A 27,010-nucleotide genomic window follows, 5' to 3' on the forward strand; every position below is an offset into this window, starting at 1 on the left:
TGAGGTCTGAGTGAGAAGCCAATTAAGAGATCAATCCTTGGTGACCCCAGAGAAACCAATTTCAGTTGAGTGATGGGAATGAAAGCCAAAAAATTGAGCGATGAGTGGGGTATTAGAAGTTGGGGGAATGAGCCCCCCCCAAACCCCACCCTGTGGCCATACTCCTCCCCTGGTGCCCCTCTGCTCCCCCCAGTGAGTACGTAGAAGTTTCTCCACTCCAGTTTGTATTGTTTTCTCTTTTCATGGAGAATGCTCTTTGAATTGGGAAAGATAGACAAGGAATGTTTGTCAGGATGGGAAACACCAGCTAAGAGAGGGGACACTCCGAAAGCATGGAGCGACTGTCACCGGATCAGGCCGAACTGCATCCTCGAGTCCACAGAGAAGCAGCAGATGGTCAAGGGAAGTCAACAAGCCTTTATTAAACATCTACCACAGCCAGGCTCTTGTGCTGAGCCCATGGGATTGCTGGTGATCTTTGAAACATTCTGGGGAATGGAAACATTCCCAGACTCAGGCCATCAGACATGCGAGCCTAAATGCTGATACTCAGGGAAGGTGAGGCAATCTCTCCTCTGAGAAGGGGAGGCAAGAGGCCCTGAAAGCCAGCCCAGGCTCCTCAGGAACATGCCCCATCAAACAAAAGGCCTTCTTTTTTGAGCCAGGAAACTAGATTAGGGAACTCTTGCTGACAAAGTCCACTTAGATTTCAGTAAAGTTCTCTAGCAAGTGTCTTCTACACATATAGGGAAGCAGGAGGGAAATGCCCTGCCTGAGAGAGGATAGCTGGGGGGATCAGAAGAACAAGAGCAAGTGTCCCCTAGAGTCTGTCTTTGGCCCTGTGTTGGTCAATATCTTTTACCCCCTTTCTTTTTGCAAGGCAGTGGGGTTAAGTGGCTTGTCCAAGGTCACACAGCTAGGTAATTAAGTGTCTGAGGCTGGATTTGAACTCAGGTCCTCCCGACTCCAGGGCTGGTGCTCTATTCACTGTGCCACCTAGCCGCCCCCTCCCCAGTTTCTTTTAAGAACATGTTGTAGAGATGCCTTTATTATTGGCACAATAATCACACCTTGAGAATCTGCCACTCCCATTTTTCATTACCAAAGAAATCTCTTCAGCAAAACTATCTGATAAAAAGGTTGTGACTGGCAAAGAAAGTATGGGGCACTTGTGGCTTACCATTATCAGCAGAGAAAAAGTGTTTTAAATATTGGGGGAAAAGACCTTGTCCTTCTAATTCATCCACATTCTCTTGTCTTTTAGTATTGTCTTCATGGATTTTGGTACAGGCAGTGGCCCCCTCTTTGCCTATTTTTGCTCCTGGAGTTTTAGAACTATGTTTTGACATTTCTTTAGATTCCTCGTATTTGTCTTTCCTTATGGCCTGCTGATGATCCATTCCATTCCCGTACCACAATTTATCCAGTCACACCAACTTACAATCACTTTATTTCCAGCTTTTTGCTACCTTAAAAAGCATCACTTGGAATATTTTCATTCATATAGAGTTTTTTTTTTCCAGTCCCCAATATTTTGAGATGACAAGGTCAAAGGGTCTGAATAGTTCAATACTTTGGGTGGCCTAATCATGGGGCCATCATGAGACTTTCAGTCCACCTGTCTTCTACAACCCTTAAAACATTGATTATTTCTGTTTATCATCTTTGCCACTGGATGAGGCTGATGAGGCCACTCCCCAGAGCTGCTTTAATTTGTATTTCTCTTGCAGTGTGGAGTGTTTGTTCAATGGCTATTGATATCAGAGAGTCTCTAGAAGAGGGGAGCTGGATGGGGAGAAGCTCAGACAGGCTATTATCCTATGGACCAGCTAAAGGGAGTAATAGGGATATTTCACCCAAAGTGAAGACCTAGGGAGGAGGAAAGGATGATTGCTGTCTAAAAGCACTGGAACAACTGTGACCAAGGATGTGGACACTTGCTCTGCTTGGTCCTAAAGGGCAGAACTGGGAGGGGGAGGTCATAGAGAAACAGATTTTGCTCAAGACCAAAGAGATAAAGAAAAGCTCCCTAATAAACAGAGCTGTCCAAAGATGGAATGGACTTGCCCTCCCTGAATGGAAATCTTCACGTGGAGGTTCTGATGATTGGGAGGGTTTCTGCTGAGGCTAAGATTAGATGAGATTATCAAAGACACTAAAGGTCTAGGGATATGTGTAAATGTCTGTCGGTCTGTCAGTCGCCTGCTAGAGAGTTTGATTCCAAGAAGGGGAAAGGACATAAAATATATTTCTATGGACCAAGCTTGACGTTTCCAAACCTCAAACAGGACATGAACTTATTTCTCCCCTGGTAGAAGTTGGTTTAAAAAAAACAAAAACAAACAGTTGAGTGTTTTCTTCCTGTCTGTAATGTCCAATCTCATCCCTCTTGAATAGATAGATAACAGCTTTCACAACCTCCAAGATATGAGAGAAAAGGATCCACAGGAAAGGCCTGGTCTTGGATCCTTCACTCAAGAATTTCCATTTAGATGATTATTTGAAAGTTTACCATGTCTTATAACAATCCTGTAAAGCAGGCAATGGTCTTCTGGTGACTCCTTTTTACAGTGGATCACACAGTCAGTATCTGGTCTCTCAAGCTCTGGACAGCTCTGATTTACTATTCAACACAATCTCTATTCTCCAACTTGTTTCTATTATTAATAAAAAAGATAATTCTGATCCTAGAAATTTTCTCTGCCTCCCAAAGCAATCAGTATTTGTTTAAGCTTAAACTATAAACTTCCTTTGACTCCTAGGAGCACATAATCCTCTAAAGCAGAGGTGGGGAGCCTGTTTTCTGCCAAGGATCATTTTGGAAATTTAGAACACTTCTTCTTGGGCTCTATTTAGTCAAACATGTAATTAATTGACCCTTAAAAAGCTCCTAGATGTATTGACATTCGAGTCCTGCCTGGGGCTGCTTTGGCAACACCAGCCCAACAGAGGGCCAGAGGTTCCCCTTCACTGCCATCAAGGTGTGCCGTTCCACTTCTTATGCAAGCAATGACAAAATACATTAGCAATAATTTCCCGCATTATATTGTGTTACCTCACCTCTCCCTGGAGTAAATTCGAATCGGATATCATTAAGTTCTTTCTTTGAATTCCTGTGAAAGAGAATGGAAAACACGTCAATCAGAATGCCGACATCGGGGCAGAAGCAGAAGGCAGTCAGCGGTCCAGGGGCAGCTTGGCCCAGAAAAGCCCTCTTCCCCCTTCCCTGAGTTGTCTCCCTGTGGTCACCAAAGACCCTAGGGGCTACTGGTGGGGCCAGTGGGCTCATTCCTACCACATGCAAATTCATTGTGAACTTCCAGCCTTCTAGCTAAGTGAGAGAAGCAGGCCGTGTAGGCCAGGACAATCACCCAATCAGTCGGTCCAGATGACTGCTACTCAGTTAAGCTCAACTTTATGGTCACCTGGACACTCTGGTCATAGAAACAGTGCACTGGACTAACCTGAGTGGGACTCAGAGGTCATTAAGCCTAAGAAAGACAAGAATCAATGAACTGAGAAGTCTATTTCCTTTGCAGACACTGGGCCTGGGGGGCAGCAGAAGAGATCAAGTGTAGGGCTCAGGAAGACACAGGCTCTTTGTCAAGTGGGGAGCTGTATATATCAAGTCTCTTCTAGGGAAACAATTTGATGCCAAATCTGGAGCTGGTGGGGTTGGCAGTAAGGGGAAACTAACAGAAGAATTTCTAGTCCCTGAGCAGGATGATGCAAAGCAAGGGACCAGTTCCCCTCCATGAGAGCCCCCAAATCCAGGTTCCCTGACTCCCTGCCAGGGCCTTTCCAGACTAGGGAGTGTGTCCTTAGGGAAGGGGTCCTCAAGGCCAGATAACCAAGTTCCACAGAGTCAGACTCAGAAGCTCTGGGTTCAGGTCCCAGCCCAGATAGTTACAAGCTGTGTAACTCTGGACAACTCTCTAACTTCTCTGCAACTTGGTTTCTTCCTGTAAAACTGAACTAACTTCAGTAGTACTTACTTCACAGGGCTGGTTGGGAACAGTTCTCTATGAAAATGAGAATTTACTAGGCCAATTATCACCAGAATTAGCAAGTGACTCCTGGCCAAGGACAATCCCCAGGGATCACTGCAAGGGACCCTAGGATTAGCCAACCTGAAGGCAAAAAATGAGGAAGGCCACGTAGGGCCAGCTCTTAGGGCCCTGCATTCTTCTCCCCAAACCCTAGGGTAGAGGCAGGTGGTCAAATGATAACAACCCAGGCTCCAGAAATGTGAGCAAAGACAGGCTAACTGATTTGAGCCTTGGAGGCCATCTTTCTTGACCAGCTTCTCTAAGAGACCATTTCTACTTATTTCCTCTGCCCATAGTTGGGTCCTGCACTGATCTGACAAGGTTTCCCTAGAGGATGACCTTTTCTTCCTTTAAGCTGTAAGACCCCAGGGAGGAGACCCTGGGGGCCAGTTTTGTATCTTTCATCACATCTGATAAGCAGGGCTAGCTATGGATGCTTGGTCAATGGAAAATCAGTCGGGATGCCAGAGGAGTAAACTCCACTGGAGATGACAATGTAGGTGGGAAGGCCTGCCTGGTCCTACCACTGCCCCTGAGAGGCTGCTCAGAGACCCAGCTTCCCTCAACCCTTCTGGGGGTCTTCTTCCCCCAAATAACAAATGTAAATCTCCTGACTACTTCTCAGCTACTCTACAACTCCATCACACAAGAGAACGAAAAAGAAGTGGATGGAATAATATGTCAAATAATAATGGCTGAGATCACTCCAGATGTGGGGAATATAAGGAGCCCAGGGAAACCACCATTTTCTTGTTGTAGAACATCTCTAGGAGCCTTTCTGGCTCATTCTTTGCTAAGATCACCATTGTTTGTGCAAAAAGAAAGGGCACTAGTGTTACATGTGTTATTAAAAAGTCACCAAGAGGTGAGAGGCTAGTCAATTTTTTTGGGGGGGGGGCTGAGGATTATCTTGAATAAATTTTTCTGCAGCAACTATAGGACTAATTATCCAGGGAAGCTGCCCTGAGGAGAAGATTCTTCCTTCCAGGCAGGCTCCCTGTGGTCTTCTCCCTCCATAGTGGGCAGCAGGGAGGAAGTGGTGTGGGCAGAGGGAAGAACAAGGAATTTGGCTTCAGAGGACCTGCATTCTGATCCCCAGTACAATTCCCCTAGCTCTGCAACACCAGGCCACAGCTTTTGGTCTGAGACTGTTTTCTTCTCTGAAAGGAGGGGGTTGGGGCAGATGGCCTGCAGGCCTTCCCCTCTCTCGGTCCTAGGGCTGGAAGCTTCACTGCCAATTCCAAGGGAGGCAACACGGCCCTGCAAGCTGGCCAAGGGGCCAGTTCGATTTAGGCATCACTTTGGGAGCCCTATCTTCAAGGCCTCATGCGAGGCACTGGGAAAACACAGACCCAGGGTCTTTCTGCTCTCCAAGGAGCTTCTGTACAACAAAGATAGTGGTCAAGAGGCCACTGCTGGTAAGCCTGGGGAGGAAAGCAGCACCACCAGGAAACACAAGACCCAAAGCCACCCGCCAGAACAGAGCCAGGCAGGTCATCTTTGGGAACTTTTAGCTTTCAGTCAGTCACTCAGGCCATTACACATGGATGTGAATAAACAAAGAGCAGAGTAGTCTTTGGTCACAACAAACTAGAGAACAGTCCAAGGGTCAGCTTTCATGGTTGTCCCAAGAAGCTTTTTGTGGGGAAGAGGGGGAAAGGCGCACAGCCCTGCCATCGCTAGCTAATGGGGTATTCCTTTTCTACTTCTCTGGGGCCAACCCGACCCCTTTCATTCTTGGGCTCATGGTGCCAGTGAAGCCAGAGTGGCCTCATCCACTTTGTATCTGCCTGGGCCACTTCAGCTCCGGACAGATGAGCTTGGCCCCACTGAACACTCATCTGACGGTCCTGGGAAGCAGGAGAGGCGCCCACAGAGGAGCCACTCCTCCAAGCACCACTTCCTGATGCTGAGCCAGGTCTGCCGGACAACAGGCAGCATGCTGGGATGGCTTTTGTTTCCAAGATCTAAAAAAAATCAGGTGACCCACGGGAGAGCGTGCCTTCACCTGTAAGCTTGTAGAGAAACATAAGCCTCTAGGAAAGAAAAGACAGGTCAAGGTCAACGAAGAAGAGGAATCAACTTACCTTAACCTTAGTACTAGACTGATGGGGACCTTGGTCTCTTGTGAACTTGCTCCTTCTGATGGTGGAGCCTAGGAAATCATATTCAAAAGGAGGGCGTCATTTCCTACCAAGCCTCAAGGTCTTAATATCAAACACACAGACGGATCTAGAGAGCAAAGGATCTATTTGGTTCATTTTGACTTTCAGGTTAATTCCCTATTCACTGTTTTAGGGGGCATGGGAGTATAGGTAAGGGAAATTGAATATAATTAAAGAATCCCATTTCCTAGGAAAGAAAAAAATCAAGTCACAGATCTAAAGTTTCAAAGGAACACCTTGGTGATGAAGCTGTGGAAGGGACAAAGATAAACAGGATGTCTTGGCTAATTTCAAAGAATTTATATATTCTGGTCACCCAAATAAGCCATGTACACAAATAATTCCAATATAAAGCAGAATATGATCAGTGCTATAAAAAGGGGAGTTTGGAAAGTAAGAGAAGGAAGAGATCCCTTGAGGGAGACAGGAAAAAGGTAAAGAGCAGGGAGTCATCATGGAGCCTTGATATCTGCAGTGAAGTCTTTAAGAAGAGGCAGGGATGGGGCAGCTAGATGGTGCGGTGGATAGAGCACCGGCCCTGGAGTCAGGAGGACCTGAGTCCAAATCTGGCCTCAGACACTTAATAATTACCTAGCTGTGTGGCCCTGGGCAAGCCATTTAACTCCAAAAAAAAAAAAAAAAAAAAAAAAGAAGAGGCAGGGATACAAAAGATAACCAGAGATGGGAGTGGGGGAAAAAGAGAAGATATGGTCCAAGGGTGGGAGGAGGGGAGGAGAGTGAGAGACAGAAAGGTGAGATTATCTTCAGGAAAGATGGACTGAGCTTTGGTCAACAGGGTGGGCAGAATGCATCTTCATCTTACATAACAGAGAGACAACTCTCATCAAATTATTCATCTAATTGTGGAGGGTAGTAAGAGTAACTGCAAGAGTTCTATATACTGGAGAAAGAAATAAGTCAGAAAAATCTCTCTGGATAGCCTCATTCTGTGACGTGTGTGTGTGTGTGTGTGTGTGTGTGTGTGTGTGCGCGCGTGCGCTTGCTTGTGTATGTGTATGTGGGAATTCCAGAACAAGGGGCTACTAAGATAAAAACCTGTCTTTTCAATGACTCACTTATAAGATTAAAAGGGGAAAAAATCTTAAAACAAAAATGAAACCTTTAGATGATGAAAAGGTTAAGATGGAGCCGCACCTCTGCTGGACTGGGAAATGCTCTCAGTCTTCCTCCCTCCCTCCTTCCCCTCTGGGGTCTCCATCAACAGCCCAGATCTTCCTCAGACCTAAGGGGTCCCTGTGTCCACGGAGATCTTTCTCCCTTTGGGCCCACTTCTCTCTAATAGAATCAAGTGGCCAATATCACAGTCAGCTACTAAGTGATCATAACATACTATACTCGATCATTTCTTTCCAATCAAAGTTCATAACTGAGCTTACTTAAAACAAAGTATATATTTTATTTGCAAAAATAAGGGTTTTAAGGTTATTTTCTAGGAAGCAGAAAAGATCACAACAGACTGACAATGATTCTGGGCAATGGATACCACTGTGGAGGATAAAGGAGGGGAGTGTTTTGGAATCGACCATTCCAAAAAGCCTTGAGCTAGGTACTATGCTAGGCAGGGGATGCCTCAAGGACCTTGGGAGAATGCACCAGCTTTTTAAGTCTAGAAACACAAGAAGTACAGGGAGGGGGCCCTGACAAGCACGAAGGAGGTGGCAATGTCCACTGTACAAATTCCCTTGCATGTGGAGAGTTAGTGCTTGCTGTTGTTCTTCGGGGGTAATGGGGTCATGTGACTTGCCCAAGGTCTTACAGCTAGTAAGTATCAAGTGTCTCGGGCTGATTTTGAACTCAGGTCCTCCTGACTCCAGGACCAGTGCTCTATCCATGTCTCGCCTAGCTGCCCCCCAATCCCCCAGTTCGTTCTTTATGAGGAACTCAGCAATAATTCAGTAAACATACACCATACTGAAATAAGAACAGGAAAGAGGCAATAGTAACAAAGGAGACAATAAAGTCGTCAGACCCTGAAGATACAGGTAATGTCTAAATAGTCTGAAAACTCAGAGCCATTATCGGAAGGAAATGAATTAAAATTAATTTTTTTCTTTTTTAAGTAAAGCTTAGAATTTAAAATAAAACTCAGAGCTTATTGTACTATTTAGGGGTTTGGGGTGGGGGACATTACCACCAGATTAAGTGAAAATTAGGAAAAAATATACTAACTGGTAAAAATTCCAGGGTGGCAACTATTCTAAAGGATAATTTGGAACCCCACCCAAAGGCTATAAAGTGAGATCTCTTTTTAACCAGCAATACCATTACGAGGTCTCTTTCCCAAAGAAATCCAAGAATCTATTGATACAAAAAATATTCACAGCCCTTCTTTTTGTGGTGGTAAAGCATTAGAAATCAAGAGGACATCCCTCCCTTGAGGAACAGCTGGACAAGCTATGGTATAAGATTGTGATGCCATATTACTGCACTACAGGTAATTGTGAGCAGGTGGATTTCAGAGAACCCTGGAAAGACTTTCGCAAAGTGATGCAAACAGGACACTATGTGGAGGAACAGCAGTACCAGTCATCAATGACTTCACGATTCTCACCAATAGAATGATCCAAGACAATGTGGAAGGCCTTCGGATGAAAAATGCCGGCCGCCTCCAGAGAAAGAACCGATGGAATCTTAGTACAGACCAAAGAATGCAACTTGTTTCACTTCACATTGATTTGAGTTTTCTTCCACAAAATGACAGATGGAAATGTTCTACAGGATTGCACATAGATAACCTGTATCAGATTGCTCTTAGGGATTGGGGCAGGAAGGAGAGAATTTGGAACTCAAAATTTGAAAATTTTAGATGCCAAAAATTGTTTTTACATGTAATTGAGGAAAAGATAAAATATTTTAAGAAGTTAAAAAAAAAGAAAAAATCTAGGATGGCAGTTTTGCTCTTGGTGTTGTTTGAAATTGAAAAATCTGAGTGGGTTTGGGAGTGCACACTGGGTCTCTGCTGGGACACCCAGACATCTCCCCTGAGTCAGCTGGGTGCCCAGGAAGGTGAGCAGCAGGCAACAAAGCAGGTTCAAGTTTTCATGGAGTTGTGAATGGTGGCTGTAATTCCAGCCCATGTTGGGTAGGGCTGTCTGGTCTTTCAATATAACAGAGGCCAGCATGGCCCTTGAGTTCCCTGAAAGGTCACATCCCCACCTTGAGACATCAGGGTTCTCATCAACAAAGGGAGAGAGGCTGGTCTGGGACCTTCTAAAGTTCCTTCCAGAATCACACCGAGGCTCCTAGGAACATTATTTCTAGGGTTGCTTCTACTCCATCAACTCCATCTGCATCTTGTCCACCAGAAAGGGAGCTGCTGTTTCAAAGATGATCCAGATGTCCTCAGATTTCCTCACCTCTGTCACTGTCTTGCTCTTGCACATCCCTCCCCGAGGCTCGGTTCCTATGCTGACATGAGAAAACTCTAAATTGGGAGGCCTGCCTCCACACGTTTTGTGAAGCTGCAGGCAGGCCCTGGACAGTCTCTCACCTATCTGTTCTTGCTCTCAGCACCAGGGAGCAGCCAGATGGTCGGCTTAGGAGGCCTCCTGGGATGGCCTGGCAGCTCAGCTCTCTGCCAAGATGTCCTTCCTCTCATTCCTGCTCTCCCATTGCAGGCCTCATGGCTGGGCCCTGGCCTCTGCAAGCATCCTCATGTCTTGAGCTCTGTGACAAATCCCCCTTCTCAGAAGCATCTTGGTTAGAGCAGCAGCAATGATGGGAGATGGATTCACCAGGACGGCTACAGCTCCTCATGGTGGTTCAGTGATCAAAGACAATGCTAAAGACTTGTGATGCAAAATGCCATCCACATCCAGAGAAGGAACTATGGAGACTATTTTCACTTTTTAAAATTTGTTTTATGCTCCCCCCCCCCTTTTGGTTCTGATTCTTCTTCTATAACATGACTAATATGGAAATATTTTAAATCAGATTACTCATTAAGATGGGGAAAGAGAAAAATGTGGAACTCAAAATCTTACACAAAATGAATACTACAAATGATCTTTATATGTAATTGGAAAAAAAAGAAACTTTGTTTTATAAACCCATCAAAGGAAACAAGATGCCACTTTGGGGGGCATGGGGCTCATTTTGGTCAATGTAACTTTCAAAAAGTAAAAATTCCACTCGATTCTCCTGAGTCAGGCTCCAGAAGCAGCATGAATGCCTTCCAGGAGGAGTGATGTAGCTCTCTCCGGGCTTCCTAAGCAGCCGCTGATTAGGACAAGAAGGTGTCAAGGAACAGGGGGCTCAGAATCAGGAGTAGGAAACAAATTCATTCCAAGCTCAGGAACTGGGATAGTTCCTTTCACACGGACCCCCGGGTCAAGGACTTGCCCACTGTCACAAAGGCAGGAAGGTGCCCAGCTGGGATTCTCTGATTCCAAATTCTACGATCTTTCCACAAAAACATCCCTCTTCCATACCACTCTCAATGTCATAATGTTCCCCAAACCCTTCAGAGACCCCTTTTATTTTGGAATAAAGCCCAGAGTCACCTGGTCTGACCTTGCATCAGGATGGACTTTTTCAGGGAGAAGGAACTTCATCACCTCAGTGCAGAGGCTGCCCAGCTGGGGGTGGTACAAAGTCAGCCCAAACCTGCCCCACCGCATCACTACTTGGAGCAACAATGTAAAGATGCTCATCTCTCCAACCCTGCCAAGGCTTGCTACCTTTTCCCCTAGCCTTCTCTCCTCAAGGTGAGCCCACCTGGTAGTTCCTTCTGCATTTGGCTAGTACTCCCAGAGGAGAATCCCCTCTGCCTAAAAAGGTTCCCCCAAACAAACAGTGCTCATCTTTACCTTCCCTGCTCCCCCGGCTGGAGCTGCGGGTGCTTGCACAGATGGAGGGACAGTGATGTGAGTTGACTGGGCAGGAGTCTGTCCAGCTGGTTGAGGTAGTTGAGCAGGAGACGGTCCTGGAATTTGGAGTAAAGTACCCATGGGATCAGATGGAGGAAAGAGCTGTAACATAGAAACGTGGGCACAGGGCTTCAGTGCAGAGTCTACAGAAATCTGAGAGCTTCAGAAAGGGGATCAGCTGCAGGGTGATATTCTGCCTCTGCCTGGAAGACCCAAGGAAGGTGAAGGCACTGCTTGGCCACCCCCACCTCCCATCACCCCAAAGAAATACACATGTTTCTAAAATAGGAGTTCAAAGGTGTTCGAGCCACTCCATTCTCTTTATTAGGCTGCTCCACCCTAGTTTTCCTCAATGGTGGAGGCAGTTTGGCCCCCAGGCCCACCTCGCCTCCTGCCCTGACTCAGAAGCCACCTCACCTCTCCCTCAGTGAGTCTGGCATGGTGATAGATACAGTACAGAGGGCAGAACCAAACAGGGGCTAGGAAGATGAACAGCAAGGAGGAGGAGGTTCAGAACAACATGATTAGAGCCTAGCTTGCCAACATGATGAGATGTTTAGATCTCATTCCAAGCAGTATTGATTCTAATTACACAGATTTATTATAGTGAAATAAAGCAATGTGGGAACAGAGACAGTGATTTTTTTTAGTTGTGTTTTTTTTGCAAGGCAATGGGTTTAAGTGACTTGCCCAAGGCCACACAGCTACGTCATTATAAGTGTCTGAGGCCACATTTGAACTCAGGTACTCCTGACTCCAGGGCCAGTGCTCTATCCACTGCACCACCTAGCTGCCCCTAGTGATATTTTTAAAAGGGATAATGTCCCATCAGACAGAGAGAGGAGCCTGGAAGCCCAATTTCTGTGCCAAGATCCTGAAATGAAGACGGGACAGTTGGGGTGACACGGCCTCCATCCCTAAGTGAACTGCACAGAAGCATAGTCACCAAACACAACAGAGCACTGATTAGGAGGCTGGAGTCACCAAGGCAAGAGGCAAAACAGCTCCTTAGTCTGGTGCTGGTGAAACTCCCCAGCATGGGCAGTCAGAGGGTCAGAGTTCTGACCCTGCATCAGCAAGAGACCCCAGAGACACTCTGAGACAAGAGATGCATTTTCTTGCTTAAGCTTCAATTTCAAGGGTGACCATCCTAATTCAGAACAGGCTTCTACAGTAGCACCTCACTGGTGCCCCCTTTAAAGCACAAAACCAATTTGGACAACATGGCAAAACACATAATTGGAATATGATGTCTTGAAGGGTCAAGTTTGACCAAGCCAACTTACCTCGGAATTCGTTAATGGTTCCTTTACTCGAGGAGACTAAGAGAGAGAGAGAAAAAAAAAAACTTTATCTCAAAAGGAAGAACAAAGTAAATCATCTATCTCCAGACCCAAATTACCACCTTAAAATACAGAAACCAGCTCCATTTTGAAGCTGTCAATATTGGAAACAGAAAGATAAAGACTTGTAATGTTGAGTTAGGTATCAAACATCGAGAGGACCCATGGCCCAAATGAAGCGATCACTTGAGGAAAGATCTGTGCTGGCTGACATGACTCTCCCAGCACAAACGTAGGCACCATTTGCTCCTTCTGGGATAGCATTCAATAACAGCCTAAATGAGCAACATTGTACTTCAACAGCTGGACTAACCCAATTTTAAATATTATGTATTTTCATCTTTTCACTGTCATCATATCCACTGTTTGCCAAGGCCAGTCAATTTTATCTTTTTTTTTTTTGCAAGGCAATGGGGTTAAGTGGCTTGCCCAAGGCCACACGGCTAGGTCATTATTAAGTGAACATTATGAACCAAAATTCTGATTCTATTACTGACTAAGAAATAATTTCCTCAAGATACCCGCGCAGTAACAGCGACACTACGGAGTGATCAACTAGGAAAAGACTTTGCTCTTCTCAGTAATACAATGATGGAAGACAATTCTGAAAGGCCTCAACAAAAGTGCTCTCCACCTCAAAGAACTCATGGAGTCTGGAGGCAGATCAGCGCACTCCATTTTCACCTTCCTTCTTTTTGCCCTTTCTTTTGATCTGTCTTTTCTTTCATAAGATGACTAAGATGGAAATAGGTTTTGCAGGATTGCACATATAACCTATACCAAATTGCTTACCATCTAAGAGAGAGGGAGTTGGGAGAGAATTTGAAACTCAAAAATATTTTTAAATGAATTTTTTTAAACTTAAGGCATTGGGGACTTGCCCAAGGTCACACAGCTAGGCAACTGTTAAGGGTATGAGGCCAGATTTGAACTAAGGTCCTCCTGACTTCAGAGCCAGTGGTCTACCTAGTTGCCCCTAAATGAATGTTAAAAATTGTTTTTACATGTAATTGGGAAAAAAATTTAAATATTATTTAAAAAATAATACTTGCACCCCATTTTAAACTGTGAAGTTGTATAAGAAAGCAAAATACATCATCTCATTCTCAAAGTGGTATTCTTTAGCTGAGACGCCACATCTGTGAGACCCAAAGATGGTGTCTGGTTACCCTGAGCTGTGAAATGGCCGCCTTCCCTTCCTCACTTTCTTCATCAAATTCATCATCGCTCCACTCCCAGCCACCGTCTTCCGTTTTGTGAAGCCGGCCACTGGAGCCTGGCACTCTCCGAACCTGCTCAGCAGAAAAATAAGACATTTATTCTGTTATTGTTGAACATTTACTGAAGTGTCCTCTCCAGGAGAGGACAAAATCCAACCAATTCCTTTTCCTAACTTGATACATTCTTTAGGTAGTTATTTTCCCTGCCTCCACCAAAGTCTTCCTGTGTGGTTTTCTCATGCTATGACAGGGACCTTGGGGTTCTCAGAAGCTAGGTTCATTATCAAGCCAGAAGTGCTGCTCTGAGTAGAGGCCTGGGCAGGGACCATCCATGAGGCAAGGTCTCATCCTCAGGTATTTGTCTCCCACCATGGGGAGAGGAAGACCTTGGCATCGCCAGGGAAGATGGGGAAAGGGAGAATAAAGTAACAGACCCCAATTACGAAATGTTTCTGACTATGGCTCCTGCACTTAATACAGTCACTCATCTGAAAAAGGACAATGAAGTGCAAGACTAAGTCTACTAAAGTAAAACCAACACGTTCAGTTTGTTCCAACACCAACCGTGGTATCATCGATGCAAATCTTTCTTGAATGACTCGGCGAGCACAGATGAAGGCCAAATTGAGCCAGTGCAAAGGGAGCCTCCGTGAGCAGGACGCCAACTGCCTCCTACCAGTTACTGGGGGCTCATGATGCAGATGAGCTCTGTCACTGAGGTATTTGAATCAGAAGTGCTTAACCGATAGCAATTTTTAATGTCCCAGTTAAAAGCACTGTGGTGTGCCAAATTACTCACTGTCACTTATTTTGGTACAAACAAGCTGATTTCCAAGACTACTGTCATTTTATAAAAAATGTAATAATTGGAGAATGGTTATAATTGCTTGAAATTTTCAATAATTAAACTTATATTTATCTCACGGAATATATATTATATTTCTAATGCCTGGACTACTGTAATAGCCTGCAGTCTGACTCAATAGGACTGCCTGACTCATGTTTCTCCCAGTCCAATCCCAGCTCCCTTCAGCCTGGAGGTGATTTTCCTAAAAGTTTGATTGTGCCACCATCACTCCCTTCCCTGCTCAATAAACTGGAGTGGCATCCTCTCCCTTGAGAATCAAATATAAAATGCCCTCAAAGGCCCCTCCTACCTTTCCAGTCTTCTTGCATCTTACTCCCCAACATGTTCCCTTTGATCCCATGATCCTGGCCTCTCGGCTTCTCCAATAACAAGATACTCCATCTCCTGGCTCTGGGCATTTACCTGGTTGCCCTCTCTCTTCATTTCTACCTACAGCTTCAAGTCCCAGGCAAAATCTCTTTTATACAAGAAATCTTTGTCACCAACATTCCCTTTATTTCCTATCTGTAGCTAACTGTGGATAATTTGCTTGAATATATTTGTTTGCATATGGTTCCCCCATTATACTGTAAGCTCCTGAGGGCAGGATATACAGAAATGCTTATTTATGTGAGTTTATTTTATATTCAGCAACTTTGCTAAAATTGTTTCTAATAACTGAATTGAATCTTTAGGATTTTCCAAGTATATCATCATGTCATATTTCAAATAATTTCTTTAATATTGAAGTCAGTGAATCTTTAAATGTTTGTAAATTCACATGCTTCCGATGTTTTTTCTTCTGCTTTTTTTTGCAAGGCAGTGGGGTTAAGTGACTTGTCCAAGGTCACACAGCTAGATAATTATTTAAGTGAGGTCAAATTTGAACTCAGGTCCTCCTGACTCCAGGGTTAGTGCTCTATCCACTGCACCACCTAGCTTCCCCTCTAAGATAGGTTTTACTATTTCTGCTTTCTGTTACTCTAGGTAGTTTATTTTTTTGTAAATGTCCTTCCATTTCATTTTAAATTGTTCATTTTATTGACACAGATCTGGGCAAATAATTCTTTATAATTACTTTGATTTCATCTTTATTAATGATAACTTCATTTCTAACACTAGTGATTTTTTTCTTTTTAAAATCATTAAACAATGGTTTATCTATTTTATCATTTTTTCTAAAAAAACAGCTCCTACTTTTCTATTTATTAATTCAATGGCTTTCTTTCAATTTTTTTCAATTAATTATTGCCAATTATTGACAAGTAATTGTTTGGCTGCAGGCCTAGCAATTGTCAATTAATTGACAATTCATTGTCACTTCAATTTTATTAATCTCATCTTTATGTTTAAGATTTCCAATTTAGTGTTTAATGGGGGATTTCTAATTTGTTCTTTTTCTAGTTTTTTTTTTTTGAAAATTGCATACCTAATTCACTGATCTGCTCTTTTTCTATTTTATTGATATAAACATTTAGATATTTTCCTTTGATTAGTGCTTTTGCTATATTCTATAGATTTTGAGAGAATGGCCTATCTTATTAAGAATGACCTGTCTTTCACTCCATTTCTCCATTTCTTATTCACCATTTCCAGCAAACAGCTTACCTGAACTCTTCAATTTTTCATTTTTGTCTGAAGGGTTCATACTTTTATTTCTTTGGAATCCTTAAGAGATAAAATGGTATAATGGAAAGAACACTGGACTTGGAGACAAGAGAGACCTGAGTTTGAATCCTGCCAAGAAGATTTTCTAGCTGTGATCACAGGAAAGTGTTTTAATTTCTCTGAGCTTCAGCTACCTCATTTCTACTTTTGCATTGTCTTTTTTTTTTTGCAAGGCAGTGGGGTTAAGTGGCTTGCCCAAGGCCACACAGCTAGGTAATTATTAAGTGTCTGAGGCCGGATTTGAACTCAGGTACTCCTGACTCCAGGGCCAGTGCTCTATCCACTGCACCACCTAGCCACCCCAACTTTTGCTTTTTCAATAATCCCTGTGGTACCTACCTATACTTCAGGGAGCTGTAAAGATGAAGGGGGCCATTAACAACAACTGTTATCAATCCATATTTTACCTCCAAGTAACAAGGGCAGAAAAATACTGATGCTTAAGAACAAATCCTTTAGAGAAGTGAAGAGTCTGAGATTGCAACAATGCCTTCTTCCCCAAAAGCCTGCTGGCTCAGGTCTCTTCTTCCTTAGAATTCAGCCCCAGAGTCGCACTGTTCTGGGCACCTTGGCTTCTGATGCCGGATGTGTCCCCTCCAAGCAGACTCTCTTCACCCTCATGCTAAGTATCTCAAATTTGAATAGACAAAAAGAGTCCTGCCCATCATCCTGTTGGCTTGGAACATTCCAAGCTTCTTGAAGCTTTGCTGTCCTGGGTGAATTTCCGGACCATAGCCAAGTCCCAAATAAGCCTCTGCAAGCCCAGATCTACCATCTAGATGACAACAACTTCCACCTGGATATATCCTGACAGAATTGTTAGGAGGATCAGGTGGAGACCAGTGGATTAAAAAAGTCTCCCAAGCCTTCCAAACAATGTAGAAGCAGCAGCTCCTGCTGCTGCCGTGCTTGAGGCCCAAGGGAACTCCATCTTTGGATACCGTACGCATGACTGCTCCCCTTCATCAGTAGGAGAACTGGAGAGGTTTGGAAGGGCTCTAGAAGCTTGATACTACCCTAATTTTCAAGAAATGGACCATGAGGCAATCTGTAAGCTATAGGCTAGTGAGTTAAATTTTTGAATTATTGGCAAAATTCTTAAAGGAAAAAGGATGCAGGGGCCACCAAGAGCCAACCTGATTTCATCCAGAATAGACTGGGCCAGAGAAACTTCAGCTCTTCTTTTTTTTGGATAAGGTCACTCAACCAGTACAACACAGAAACACTAAAGGTGGGAATTTATTAGATATTAGCAAAACATTTGACAGAATTTCTCACATTTTATAGAAAAATGTGGGTGGAGACATGCTAAGTGAGGTAGACACTGGAACTGAACAATCATACCCTAAGAACAGCAATTAATAATTTAAACTTAACTGGGAAAGAAGAGAACAGAGGAGTGCTCCTAAGATCTGGACTAATCCCAGGGTTAATAGATTTATCAATTACTTGGACAAGGGTGCAAATTCCCAAAGGTATGAGGAAAATCTAACATAGGATTGAAAAATCTTGAGAGGCTACAACACTTGAGTCAGTTATACACTATGAGATCAATCCATAAACATTCATGAAGTGCCTACTATGTAGTGATGGTCAGAAAGACCCCTCTTCCTGAGTTCAAGTCTAACCTTAGACACTTCTCTGCTATGTGACCCTGGGAAAGTCACTTCACCCTGTTTGCCTCAGTTTCCTCTTCTATAAAATGAGCTGGAGAAGGGAGTGGCAAACTCCTCCAGTACCACTGTCAAGAAAACTCTAAATAGGTCATGAAGAGTCAGATGTATTTGAGAAATCAACTGAAAGAGTTGGACTACTTTCACAGTTTGAGATTCTGTAAAACCAGTTGCCTCGAGACCACGATAAGGCTTCAAAGAGGGAATTCAGCAAAACTCAGGAGATCCCATGTCAGTCAGAATCTCTCAGAGCCCATCTTTGGATGATCAGTCGAGGTTCCCCAATTCTTGGGTTTTCATAAAGGCATAATTCAGGTCCTGCTGGTCTGGTCTCCACAACACAGTTTGGAAGGAGGACTGATGCTACAAAGCCACAGTCTGGGCTGGGGGGGGACTCTCTCTTCAGGGTCAGCTCATCTTACATGGACTGTCTGAGGATCAGAACTATCGGCCTTTGCAACTAACCAAAGACTGAGTCTATGATAATGCCAGGAGATCCTCATCCCGCAGCCTTCTGACCCACTTCTTATGCCACTGCAGACACCTTCTGCCCAGATCACATAACAACCTCCTCCCGCTCCTGTTCTCTGCCAGCCCAGTCAGACTCCCAAGAGTCCCCATGTTCTGCTTCCCAGTCCATTGCTGGGCCTGCAACCAAACAATGTTTTTTCTTATGGGAAAAATTCCATTAAAAATCTGTATCAGAGCCTTTCCTCCCAGCAACAGACCTAGGAAGGAAGCTGGGCAGGTGGTTTTACAGATAAGAAGATGGAGGCTTGGGGAGGGTTAAGGGGCATTCCTGATGCCACAAAGCTTTTGGACTTCAGCTCCCCTGTGCTATTCACTGTGCGGCACTGCCTAGTTGGAGCACAGAAATTAGAACTCTGAACAGAGATTTTCTGTTCCTTGCTCTCTCGATGGGTTCTGGAAGTTCGTCAAAAAGGGAGAGTGATGTGCAGGGAAGCCTTGCTTCATTGGGCCCTCAAAACCACACCCTGAACCCAAGCTTAGGCTTAGACCCTTTCTACTGAGCAGCCATGTGGAAGGGATTCTTCCAGGTCCCGTCACCACAAGCTGCTAACTGGAGAAGCATGGGAGAAGACACACCATGCTCCCAAGCAGTGTTCTGGGTTGAGGTTAGAAGACTCTTTTTAACATGAAGCTCACAAGGAGGAAATCATATCCATCCACAGACTGCGAGAAATAAATGTACAAAATGACTCGCCATTGCCAGAGAGAATTGTCCAGGTCCATACATTCCAAGCTATTTTCAAAGTGATAAAGCATGTGTGGAGCAAGGAAAGGGTATGATTACCTTTTTAGCTCTTTCAGTAATGGTTGGTGCTCTCTGAAGCATTTTTTCTTGGAGAAATTCTTTATTCTAGAAGGGGAAAAGAGAGGATTTTCATAACTCTTATTTTTATAAAAAAAAAAACCTTCCTTGTCACCGAATCAGGAAGTTGTCCTTAAAACATTTTGCATTATTAGAGCAAAGTGTGAGAGAACTTTCAGTTTTTCCTTCCTACTAATTATTAGAGATTGATGGACTCATCTTGGGTCCTACACAGGTAGAAACCCATCATGCTAAGATGATGCTTATGTGGTATACCATCACCCAAGAAAAGTTCAGGGAATCACAAATTCACTTTTCACGTCAACAACATTTATCAAGTTCCCACTATGTTCAGGGGTCTTCATTAGTGTTGGGTTAATGAAAGACAATCAGTTCGTGCCCCCAAGGAACTTACATTCTCCTGGGAGTTGGAGTGAGGAAGGGGAAAGATAGGGCATGAAAGAAGAGAAGTACAAAGTAGATGCCAATAATCCAAAGGATTGGCAATCTAATTGATGCAGCCATTTCCACCAATGAGAAAAATCCAAACTCAGCATGTTTTAGGAGATATGTGTCCCAGGAAGCAAGCTGGTCCAGTGGAGAGAGCCTCAACCCTTATAACTCCTCGTGACTTGATCCTTTCTGGGTCTCATTTTTCCCAACTGTAAGTGTGAGGAGGATGGACTTGGTTTCTGAGGTTCCTTCCAGTTCTGGAGGTAGGATTTTGAACCTCACCATCACCCTCACAAATACTCCCCTTCACGCCTTCCCTTTGCTCCCCATTCTTTATCCTCACTGTTGCCCACACTGGTTTACTCAGTTTCTGACCACTGCTCCACACTCACTCTCCTCCTTTTCCATCAACGAGTTCAACTTTCCATTGCCTTTAACCCATAGGCTCCTTGCCTCTCCTGTTTCTGCTCATCCCTTGGAGGCCTCAACTTCACAGAAAAGTTCCTCCCTCCCGACCTTCTTGGCTGCCACTCACGTACAAGCTGGAAGGAATCACAACCATGCAAGTAGGGCCATGACACAGTTCCGCTAACTAGTCTTAATATTAATGCTACTGGTGACAATGGTAGGGATGGGAATGAGGAGAAGGGCGACACCAGCATCATACAGGACTTTAAGGTTTGCAAAGCACCTAACCCTGTTCTCTCATTTGATTGTTGTGAGGTGGGCGCCATAATCCCCCCGCATTTTACAGAGGAGTACTACTGAGATCCTCATGACTGCTCCCCTCCTCTTCTGCAGTGTTGGTTCCCATAGGCCCATGAGCATGTTGTTGCAATCATTAAAATGCAAACTCCTCAAAGGCAGAACTGAAGCACTCTGGGAGCCAGGTGGAGGGCCAAGAGTGGGGTTGGCACCTAAAGAGGCTTGAGGATCAATTCGACAAAAAAAAAACAAACCCTCAATATTCTATAAATATAGGCTTGGATTGGTGGGGGGGGCGTGCGTTGCTTCTTGTGGCTGGATAGTTCCCCCTCATTCTAAAATTTGCTGTTCTGAGGTCTGGCTTACAGGGATGGACACATTTGAGAATGGAGCACTCTCAATGTAAAAATAAAATAGGTCCACAAAAATCTCCAAAAAACCTAAAACCCACCCAACTAAATGAGGGCTACACACACTCACGGTCAAGAGCCAGTTTTTCCTACCTTTGCTTTCTGGAAAAATTTGTGTCTTAACAGTTCAGCTGCCGTTGGTCTAAAAACAAGACGAAAGGTTAAATTTTTTAAGTAAATTCCCATTCTGCAGCCAAAAGAAAAGGGTCACTTGGGTCCCAAGAAAGGTCAGTTGAGGCCCTTCTGCTCCCCCCACCCACCCCAGGAAGAAAGCTGAATGAAGGACACAGAGGCAGAGGGGAGCAGAGTGCTCTTCTCTGGACCTCTATGTGGTCACTCTCCCCATGCCCAATCCAGGTGCTGCCCAGTCAAAAACAATCCCTCCCTTTGAATCAAACTTTTGGGAACCTCAGGTTGTGCCTTGGGTGGGAAGGGGCAGGGGGTGTTGCTCCCTAACATGCAGCAAGAACAAATGGGTCTCTTCTGTTAAGGAGGAATGATTTGAGCCAAATTCTACTTTCCTTTTTGGGGGTCACTGAGGCCCAAGTCAATTCACTGCCTGCTGCCCTTTTTCCCCAAAGCTATTTTTGATCTTTCTGGTGACTAAACACTAAATATTTTACTTCACTAAGAACCAAGATAATTAATATAAAAGAACCCCAGTATTACTGATTAGTATTAACAAATGTTTGCCAAACAATGGTAAATATTTGTTGTTAGAGTTAGATGGCATAGTAAGGAGAGAGCTGAACCAGAAGTCACCAATACCTGAGTTCAAATTTGACCTCAGATGCTTATTTCCTAGCCATGTGATCCTGGGCAAGTCACATAACCTCGGTCTGTCTCAGTTTCCTCATCTGTAATTTGTCCTGGGGCCATCGTGAGGATCAAATGAGTTAACATCCAGAAAGCACCTTGCAAACCTTAAAGCGCTACATAAATACTAGCTACTGCTGCTGCTGCTGCAGCAGCAGCAGCTACTACTACTGCTACTACTACTACTACTACTACTACTACTACTACTACTACCACCATTATTATTATTATCATGGCTACTTTTGGGAGGGAAGGACAAGTACTGGGGTGGGGGTGGGGCAACAAAGTCACTGAGCTGACAGGTTTAAGACAAAAATCAACCTCAAGGAATTTTAACTAGAGAACACTAACAGACATAGGCCTCTCTGCCACATGTGGGAATGATACTGCGCTGGAGGACATATGGCCCAGGGACACACATGTCCAGGTTATGCTGCCAAGTTTAAGTTCTCACAGTTGCAAGGGAAGAAGAAAGACTCTGGCGATGCTCACTTCATCTGGCCTCCACAGTTAGTGAAATTATTGTCATCAGTTAAAATGTTAGCAAGTACCTACAAGTGCTCAATGTGCCTCTGGAGTACGGATTTCTTTTCATCTGCACCTGCCACCCTTACCAATGCAGGCCCAAGCCCAGACCGCCCACTGCGCCCATCCTCCATCAGCTGCCACCCCTTCTGAAACCTGGCCACACAAGGGATTCTCACAGGCTTCAAGGACCCAACTGAACCCCAGAAGGATCAGAAGGGAGAGAAGGGAAGAAGCCTTGATAAATTAATTACACAGAACTCATTGCATCCAATGGTTTTGAAGCTCATGTCCCAAACCAAGTTATGTTGCTATGTGTACCAGATGATGACTATGTTCACCTTTAGAGACTGGGCAACTCGGGGCATATGCCCCTCCAATGCTAAAGAGATGGTCAGGTCAGTCTCTGAGGTTCCACAGGGTTATCTCCTTAGTCCATATACTGCCTCCACTAACAGTCACAGTCCTCCTATAATAAAGTCAAGGGCAACAGTCTTTGAGAATCCCCGGGGAGGGGTTGGGGGGAGCAGCTGACTTTGCTATTGTGCTGGTTCTTGGACAAAAGGCCTCCAGCACCTGTTCGGTCTGGCTCAGAGCTTCTTGAGCTGCAGAAGCCACCCTTGTGTGTTCGTCTTGAGAATACCCAGGGTCAGCAACCTGACAGAATGAGGTACCAGAGGAAGGATGGGCAGAGGGGAACAATGTGCTGGGCACAAAAAGATATGCCCCAAATCTGTGGGCATGTGTGTGTGTGTGTGTGTGTGTGTGTGTCTATGTGCATGTGCATGGATGTATCTGTGTGTGTGTGTGAGAGAGAGAGAGAGAGAGAGAGAGAGAGAGAGAGAGAGAGATTGAGCTTCAGGAATAACCTTCAAAAATTTAAGTATTACATGAGAAAATTTTCTGGTCCTTATTTTACCTTTTCTCAGGATCTTTTTGAAGGCACAATGAAATCATTTTCCTAAATGATTTTCCATATTTCTTTAGCATTTCTTTATCTTGAACACCAGTTTCCAAAGAAGGAGGATCATTCTGCAATGTCAGCATTAATACCTGAAAGAATTTAATCCATTATAAACTTCTGGAGGATCAACAAATTTTGAGTAAGAGATAGCATAGTCACCAATGGCAAATGGACCGATTTCCCCAGGTTCTTTTGGAAGTCATTTTTGTGGAATTCTGAATAAAGTCTCCCAACCAGTAATAGTGGGTTTTTCTGCCAGTCCATCAAGACCAGCCCCCTTTCCCCAATCCTGAAAATTGCTAATTCCCAATGGGGGTGCTACCTGTGGCACCAAGAGAAGTATGGTACCTGGAGTCTGGGGAAGGAAAAGCCTAAACCTGGAAAGAGGCTCTGGGGGCCTAGGTCATCTTCACAATAGTGACACAGGAGGGCTCTAAGGATAGGGTAGGGGTGGCAAGGTAAGGTGAGGTATGCTGTCATCTGTTGAGCTGGCACAGCAAAATCACAAGAGAAGGGATTTTACCAGGAAAGGCCAATCCTGGCTAAACAAAGATCTGACAAGTCCACAATGCCACCAAACTTGAACATTTTTCAACATCTTTGTAGGCCTCCCAGAAGGAAGGAGAATAAATATTGAGTCATTTCTTATTTTTAATTTATTCCAGAGATTGTCATTTGACCTTTCAAGTGGAGGTCTTTGATTATAGGGAACTCCAAGGTCTTCTTAAAAAATTCCTGACATTGGGACAAAATTTATCTTCCTGAAAATCTATAACCACAAGTCCCAGGTTTGCTGGTGCCAAACAAAATATAGGTAAGCCCCTTTTTCCAGGACAACTTTTCAACTATTTGAAGCCTAGAGAAGGCTTCAAATTGAATTTTGAATCTCAACATATCCAGTTCCTTTGTTGACCAGTCTTCTTCAACGAATGCATATTAGCTTGTCAGTGTTGGCGATGTCCAGAACTGGACACATTCCTCTAGTTGTGCAGTGACCAGGGCAAAGGGCAGGGTGCTGAGATGTTCCAGTTCCAGTCTCTGGACAATATAATCCTTAATGCCACCCCTAGGAGGCAGCAGGGAGCATAAGAGGAAGAGTTATCTTGGAGACACAAAGACATGGGTTCAAGTTCTTTGTAAAGTCTGGCTTGTCACTGAACCTTGTAGTGCCTCCAGACAAGTCTCTGGGAAGAATGAATGAATAAAGCAGTTTTCAGGGCATCCTGAAGGCCTGTGCTAAGCACTAAAGATGCCAACAGAAAAGAAGGCATCTGCTCCCCAGGAGCTCCTGTTCCCAAGGGGAAGGTTGAGAATTAGCACCAGAGTACCAGGAGACTTCCCACAAAGGTCCCAGATGCTCTGCTGATGGTCAGCAAAGCCAACAGTCAGGCCTCTTCTTTACTGTCATTTCCACTGAATAAACCACCCCTCTTTGTGGACACTGAGCTGGACACAGTCTCCTATTCCCCAGGCTCCTGGGCTGTTCCACCTGGCTGGCCTTGCCTGAGACATCAGCTCAACGTCTTGTAGGCAGCAGTTGGGGAGGAGCCTTGCCCATGGGAGTGAAGCCACTGAACCAAGGCCAGGAGGGTTCTTTCTTCATAATGATTTCCCCCCTCAGTGATGTCTGAAGAGATTAAGTTGGAAGCAGCCTAGAGAGAGACTACTATTCCCCAGGTTCAGGGTCCAAGGGAAGTCAGTAGTCCAAGTGGGGGGGGGGGGGGTGCGTATTCATTCAGCCAGTAAACGCTTTAAGCACCTACTAGGGCCAGGTACCTATTGTGCCAAAGAGACTGCACATAATCCCTGACCACAGTAGCTTCCAATCTAATGGAGACACCAGCAAACAAATACATATGTATAGACAAGCCACATACATATAGATTAAATAAGAAATTACGACAAGAGGGAAGGGGCATCAGGTGCCCTGTAGAAGCTGGGAGGGAAGTCAATGAGAAGATGATCAGAGCCGAGATAGAACCAAGAGGTCGGGGGGGTGATGAAGGAAGGGTATGTGCCCAAAAGCAAAGTGAAAGAAGACTGGAAAAGGAGGAAGGGTCAGTTTCCAAAGGGCTTCAAAGGACAAAAAGTATTTTGTATTTGATCCTGGGAGCCCCTTGGATTTATTAAGTTGGGGTAGGGTGGCTAGATCACACTCAAATTTTAGTGGCTGAGTGGAGGAGGGATCAAGGCAGCAGACCCACTAACAGCTATAGCTACTGCAACAATCCTGGTGGGAAATGGTAGGGGAAGGGATCTGGTCTTGGAGGAGAGGGAAGAAGAATCAGAGGAGGAAAGGGGCAGGTTCAAGACATGGCCTCAAGGGTGAGAGTCCAGGAGGACACCAGAGGGTGGGAGCTTGAGGGCCTGGGGGGGGGGGGTGTTGCTGAGGGGCAGATAAAGGAAGAATGTGAATGTGTTTGAGGGAGGGTCAATATGTCCACTAAATCTGCAAGTCTGAGGAGAGGAGCCAAATGTGAACCAGGATACCATCCTCAATGAGGAAAGAGAGGAACCTGAAGGTCTAGAGAGAATCATTCCTAAGAGATGAACCGCATGAATTTCGAAGGAGAGGCTACTGAGTGACAGAGACAAGTGGGAGAACATTCAAGTGGCAATGGGGAGTGCTCCATCTCGCCCAACTTGACCTGTGAGCCAAGAAGAATGAATAAAGGTGCTGCGAGACTGGACAGGGTGGCCAAAGAGGCTGTGTCATCAGGGAAAGTCAGGTTTCCAAATAGAAAATGGAAGAAGTGGGAGAGGAGAAGATTTAAAATGAAAGGAAGTTTGTTACTCATGAAATAAGCATTCCAGAGGGTACAGTGGAAAGGCTGGGTAGGATCTGATTGGATCTTTGCTATGGGAGGGTTGGGAGAATGGGAATGAGGAATTGGAGAGGGACAATGGAATTTGGATGGTGATCTACAGGGGCTCAGAAACCTTGGAATAAGTAGGGTGTGACTAAGCTTGCTAATGGTCATTGAGTGGAAAGGGTCACTTCTCTGAAGATGTGGCTGAAGAGAAGTGAAGCCCATGGGCTTCTGGGCAGATGGGCTGATGGGAAGCCCTGCTTCACTATTCTTCATTTCTCCAAAGACTGGAGAATAAAAGTAGGGAGTGGGCAGCTATGTGGCACAGTGGATAGAGCATTGGCCTTAAGAGTCAGAAGGACCGGAGTTCAAATCCATCCTCAGACACACTAACTAGCTGTGTTGACCTTGGGCAAGTTACTTAACCCTGGTTGCCTTACATCCAGGGCCATCCAGATTCCTATCTGGTCACTGGACCCAGATGGCTCGAGGAGAAAGTGAGGCTGGAGACTTAGCCTAGTCCCCCTGACTCAAATACAATTCATGTGCTTGTCATGGCATCACCTCCCTGATGTCATGGTCTTCTTCCAAGGATAAACATTATTAAAAACAGGGACGGGTGCAGCAGGAGATGGATGGAGGACCAGCACAACAGGAGAAAAAGTCCTTCATTCCACTGGCTATACTCTTCCTCTTCCCTCAAGAGTCAGGAGCAGCCAAAGACAAGAGGTTGGGTTGGAAAATCAGGTGGCAGAAGGAGGTGGGAGGCTCTTGGTGCTGGCCCAGAAGGGAGTCACTTCCCAAGCCTCTGGCAGCCCTCCTTCAAAGGCCAGGAACAAGAGGAGATCAAAGGCAGGAGGATGGGGGAAAGTCTGGCTGGTTCCTCTCTTCTGGTCTGAAGTCATAAATTAGGCGGGCAAAGGGGGAGGATGCAGCCAGGTGAAAAGCAGAACTGCTGCCTCCTGTCTCTGCCTTGGGGGGCCTTGTTTCTAAGATTCTAAGCTGAGGATAATCTATATGGACAGAGCCATTTCTCACTGGAAAACCTCTCCATCAATGAATTTTAAAAAAATCACCCAACCCAACCCTAAGTTTTTAATGTCTTTTTAAAATGAGCTGTCCTCCTAACTCTGTATGAGC

General features: G+C 44.8%; 1 protein-coding gene across 2 annotated transcripts in view; it reads right to left on the reverse strand.

Moving 5' to 3' along the window:
- OXSR1 (oxidative stress responsive kinase 1) overlaps nt 1-27,010 on the reverse strand; it is a 94,492-nt gene that overhangs the window by 4,813 nt on the left and 62,669 nt on the right. For both annotated transcript variants that reach the window (XM_074199126.1, XM_074199125.1), the window contains exons 8-15: nt 23,016-23,149; nt 20,849-20,897; nt 19,170-19,235; nt 13,616-13,738; nt 12,390-12,425; nt 11,044-11,205; nt 6,137-6,204; nt 3,061-3,113 (exon numbers count right to left, since the gene is read on the reverse strand). In XM_074199126.1, coding sequence (XP_074055227.1) covers nt 3,061-3,113; nt 6,137-6,204; nt 11,044-11,205; nt 12,390-12,425; nt 13,616-13,738; nt 19,170-19,235; nt 20,849-20,897; nt 23,016-23,149 — 691 coding nt within the window. The remainder of the gene's footprint in view (nt 1-3,060; nt 3,114-6,136; nt 6,205-11,043; nt 11,206-12,389; nt 12,426-13,615; nt 13,739-19,169; nt 19,236-20,848; nt 20,898-23,015; nt 23,150-27,010) is intronic.

This window comes from Macrotis lagotis, chromosome 8 (assembly GCF_037893015.1).
Source record: "Macrotis lagotis isolate mMagLag1 chromosome 8, bilby.v1.9.chrom.fasta, whole genome shotgun sequence".
NCBI classification, from domain to species: Eukaryota; Metazoa; Chordata; class Mammalia; order Peramelemorphia; family Peramelidae; genus Macrotis; species Macrotis lagotis.